A 4,435-nucleotide genomic window follows, 5' to 3' on the forward strand; every position below is an offset into this window, starting at 1 on the left:
AGTATGTGTTATGTGGCAGAATTGAGATATTACACGGTTTTGCCTTTGTCCAAAGGAAATGCGTATGTCCTCAAGAGAGCTGGCATCGCACTTGTTGCTTTTAAGCTCAAAAGGAATGATGACTGTGGAGTTTTCTGAAGCAGCAACCGTATTGGTTTTATTGAGTGTAGGGAATTCGAAGATATAGGAGCCTGAAACAATACAACACTTATCGTTGTAGATTCCTATGTGTTTTAATGATAGCCTTTCCAGGTTGGGATGGCATGACGACAAAGGAACTGTTGGGATGAATAATGATTAAGTTAACTATTTGATTTATTAGACTCTTTGGAATTATGAAATGAATAGATTGAGCGTTTTTTTCTTCTAAAATTAAAACGAGTAGTTGCATTGCCACCCCCCCCCCCCCCCCCAATAGTCACACAGACTCAGTCTCTCCTTCTGTTCTCAGCCAAGCATGTTAGGTGCCACGGGACAGCACTGTAATGGCGCAGTCCTTCCCGTTAAAACAGCTCTGCTCAATTTCTCAGATCTGCCCTGTCATATTTTGCATTGGTCTAGACCATCCGGCTACTTGGATACATTCTAAAGAATCAGCTTCCCGACTGCTCCTGTGCAGTTTGATTTATTTTCTTTTGCGTGTGATATACTTATTTTGCATATTGACATTACTGGCTTTTACGAAATTAATCAGCCATGAAAGTCCAAAGAATAGTCAACTAGCCTTTGGCTAGTGCTTCTGAAATTTTACTTGCCAGAGAGCACATTTTACTAGCCAAACCAAAAAGATTGTTTCAGCAACTTTACTCGCATTTGGCGAGTAGATGAAAATGTCAACTCTCCAGTTACGTGTTTCTAACTCGCCACGTTCAGGCCTGTTATTGCATACAGAATCTCACTCTGCACACACACATCCTGGCTGTTTGATTTCTTGGGATGTGTTCAAGTGAAGGGATGCCTTTCTCCTTTACAAGTCAGTGAGCGGACGTGAGCCAAAATGTTAGACCAGCACGGGTGGCCTAGTGGTAAGGCGTCCGCCCCGTGATCGGGAGGTCGTGGGTTCGAACCCCGGCCGGGTCATACTTTAAAAATTGGCAAACTAGTGGCTGCTCCGCCTGGTGTCTGGCATTATGGGGTTAGTGCTAGGACTGGTTGGTCCGGTGTCAGAATCATGTGACTGGGTGAGACATGAAGCCTGTGCTGCGACTTCTGTCTTGTGTGTGGCGCACGTTATATGTCAAAGCAGCACCGCCCTGATATGGCCCTTCGTGGTCGGCTGGGCGTTAAGCAAAAACAAACAAACAAACAAAGCCAAAATGTTTACAACGGTATGACTGTGCCTTGAACCAATGGGTCATATTTTTCACAACTGTACTAGTAACTCATACAACGTATATGTCCTTATCCAACAATGCCACTGGTAAGTTTGTTAACACATGTACCAGCGAGGTCAGGTCTGGTAGTTACTATTTTGATTGGTGTATAGTATCAGTCTAATATTAAAGAAGAAAGATTTATAGTCAGGTATAACTAGGTCTTTTACTAATGAATGAGATTATTTTTCTTTCATTTTCTTTTACATTTCTATGAATACGAGTTACATATAAGCATGTAGTGTTATTTGCATCAATATTAATTCAGAAATGGGTGTTTCACAGAGTTGCCATTGTGTTTCTAACAGTTTATGACTGCTTCTATTCTGCAAGAAAATTAAACATACAGGGATAAGAGAACAACATTCTACTTACAGAGAGAGTTGGAGTACGCGAGTTGCTTTGATATTAGTAGAACGAGCGCGAGAACAACTGACACATTCTTCATGTTCTCCTTAGTTGTTGGTACATAGCTGCGGGTAAGTCGCTGTATCCTCTGTCATTGGAATCAGAAACCTTCCTTCCCATGCAGAGTATGCACACGTTATCAATTTACTTTCAGTCACGCGCGTATTTCCTTGTGACAATGCTGTCACTGAGTTTGTTTAAGAAAGAAAATGTTCCTTGTGTATTTCATTGTTTTCTGAATTCAAATTTGTTCCTGTTTTATCACAATGGGTATTTTCAACTGAGTAGTTTTTATTTAGTACACACATTTTATTTGTCTGAGTGAATATGTAGAAACAAGAATGTGTTTATGTACATTTCGCAGCAAACATTTTGTTCTCACTCTTTCACTTAGGAGATATGCATATTTCCCCCCCAAAATATCAAATATAATATACAGAATCACTAATAGTTGAGGCCTTTTATAGATTCAATCCCTCATTAGACTGTTCGCTACTAGTTTTTACTGATTTGATTGATTATTTAAAGAGTATAATGTGCTTGGTTACTTTTGCTGTGATAATGCTGCAGCCGGAGTATGTTTATTAGTGTGCACAGATGCTTTTTTCGCGTCAATGTTATCAAGAGAGTCTAGATATAGGTTTACACACCCCGAGTTCTGAATAGCTCGCACATTTCACCGAGGGTCGATTTTCAGGTATTCCCGAGCCTCTGGCGAAATCTCAGACCTGGCCAGGCCTTATCTTGCAATAAGGCCATCATTGAACTGTTAACCAAGTTTTAGATTTCAAGCTAAAAGCATTCCATAAAGTTAACTTGCTCAATTGTTGAACGCGTCAGAAAAAAACGACACGCCAACGATCAGACGTGATTCACGCGAATAGCCACAGACAGTCAGCCACCCCCCCCCCCTCCTCTGCTCTTAAAAATAAAAACATTGATCCCTGGCCTAAAAGGAATCTGTAAAGTCAACACGTACATGCCATATTCAAAACAAGAAATTCCTAAGAGCTAGGAAAAACACCCCCGTCAAAGGGAGATAACCTTCTCAGTTGGTGGCAGTGACTGAGTGAGAATGGTTATTTCCCTTTGACCATGAAGATGTCCCTGTATAAGTCCTTGTATAATTTTAATCCACCAATAACTCCCTAACCGTGTGTTTGACTGGTCCCAATTTTTGTAAGGACCGTCTCAGGAATGTATAGAACCTGTTCACCAAGTTTGGTGACGATCGGTCCGTTCATTCTTGAGATCTATATGCGAACACAAACACACAAACACACAAACACCCAAACAAACACCCAAACAAACACCCAAACAAACACATCGAGCGAAACCTATACACACCCCTATACCGGGGGTGTAACTACACCAAGTCATTTGCGGCTTCTCAGCTCTGCCCCTGTGCGTACCATTGCATCAGTTTCTTTAAAGTAACTCGAAACCTCTTGGAGAAATTCATCAGGTTTTGTCACATACCCTTCCCGCCCTGATTTCTGCACCATTCTTCAAATGAAATATTTAAATTCCTGGGAGTTTTATGCGATGTTGTGCTAAAAAGAATCTTTCTTTGAACATGGAAATAGACATCACAGTTTTGTTATCGTATTATGTTTTTATATTTCAGGTCTACAATGACACTGTGGGTTTTCACATTGTTCCTCTTGAGAACATTATGTAAGTTGAATTTGCGGTGTACATTTATGTACAATTCTGTACTTGTTAAAGTGAATGGTCATTCATTTTAGACGTTGATGCTGCAAATCAAGCTACTCTTGATTACAGGATTTTAGGCTTCGATTTTTGTCGGCAAAATCATGCAGCGACACATACTTTTTAAATCTTATCGCTCTGTCTGTCTGTCTGTCTGTCTGTTTGTTTGTCTGTTTGTTTGTCTGTCTGTCTGTCTGTGTCACTTTTACAGTATACAAACGGCCATTTCTGAACGAATCCTTCCAACATTATGGCAGATATCGATATATACGCTTTCGGGCGAAATATGTCTGCGTTAAGTTGTATACTTCCCTCGCAATGTCACTCCTGTGTTCATCGGCCTCTCTGGTGTAGGTGGGTGATACGGGACTCTCACCGATGCTACCTGGGTTTGACCCCCAATCGGATGAACTTTAAACACACACAAACTTGTTTGGCCTATGATCATCGTGTGTAAGTGAGTATATAGGGTGTCTCTAAAAAAAGTACCCCAAAAGACATTGAAACATCAGTACCGAGAAATGGAAAAACTAATAATTATGTAAGGTAATACGCTAATATGTACCCCAGAAAAAGAAACCTACAACAAACAACAACTGAAGGCAAACATTCTCAGAGAAATCCAGAACATCCCACAGGAAACATTCCCCAATGTAATGAACAATATGGCAATGAGGATGCAGTCTGTGATTGGAAAACGGGGTGGCTACATTGGTCACGTGGTGTGAAGAAACAGACGATCTCAACTGAAAGCTGTGAACTGGGGACAAAACTTCTATGAACTGGCTACAATATCACGCAGAAATGATTTCAATAAATTTACTGACTTGTCTGTAGTATTGAAAGAAAATTGGGTACTTTTTTTAGACACCTTGTATATGCATTTGGTTGTTTCTGCATGGGCATGAACCTGCCAGTATATGAAAACAAAAAAAACCACC

General features: G+C 40.5%; 1 protein-coding gene across 1 annotated transcript in view; it reads right to left on the reverse strand.

Moving 5' to 3' along the window:
* The window catches only part of LOC138957377 (uncharacterized), an 11,554-nt gene extending 9,661 nt beyond the window's left edge, over positions 1-1,893 (reverse strand). Inside the window, exons 1-2 of the mRNA XM_070328500.1 lie at positions 1,749-1,893; positions 1-191 (exon numbers count right to left, since the gene is read on the reverse strand). The exon at positions 1-191 is cut by the window's left edge and continues 157 nt beyond it. Of these exons, the coding sequence (XP_070184601.1) occupies positions 1-191; positions 1,749-1,821 (264 nt within the window). The 5' untranslated portion in view covers positions 1,822-1,893. The remainder of the gene's footprint in view (positions 192-1,748) is intronic.
* Positions 1,894-4,435: the final 2,542 nt, after the last annotated feature.

This window comes from Littorina saxatilis, unplaced genomic scaffold, assembly GCF_037325665.1.
Source record: "Littorina saxatilis isolate snail1 unplaced genomic scaffold, US_GU_Lsax_2.0 scaffold_307, whole genome shotgun sequence".
Lineage (NCBI taxonomy): Eukaryota > Metazoa > Mollusca > Gastropoda > Littorinimorpha > Littorinidae > Littorina > Littorina saxatilis.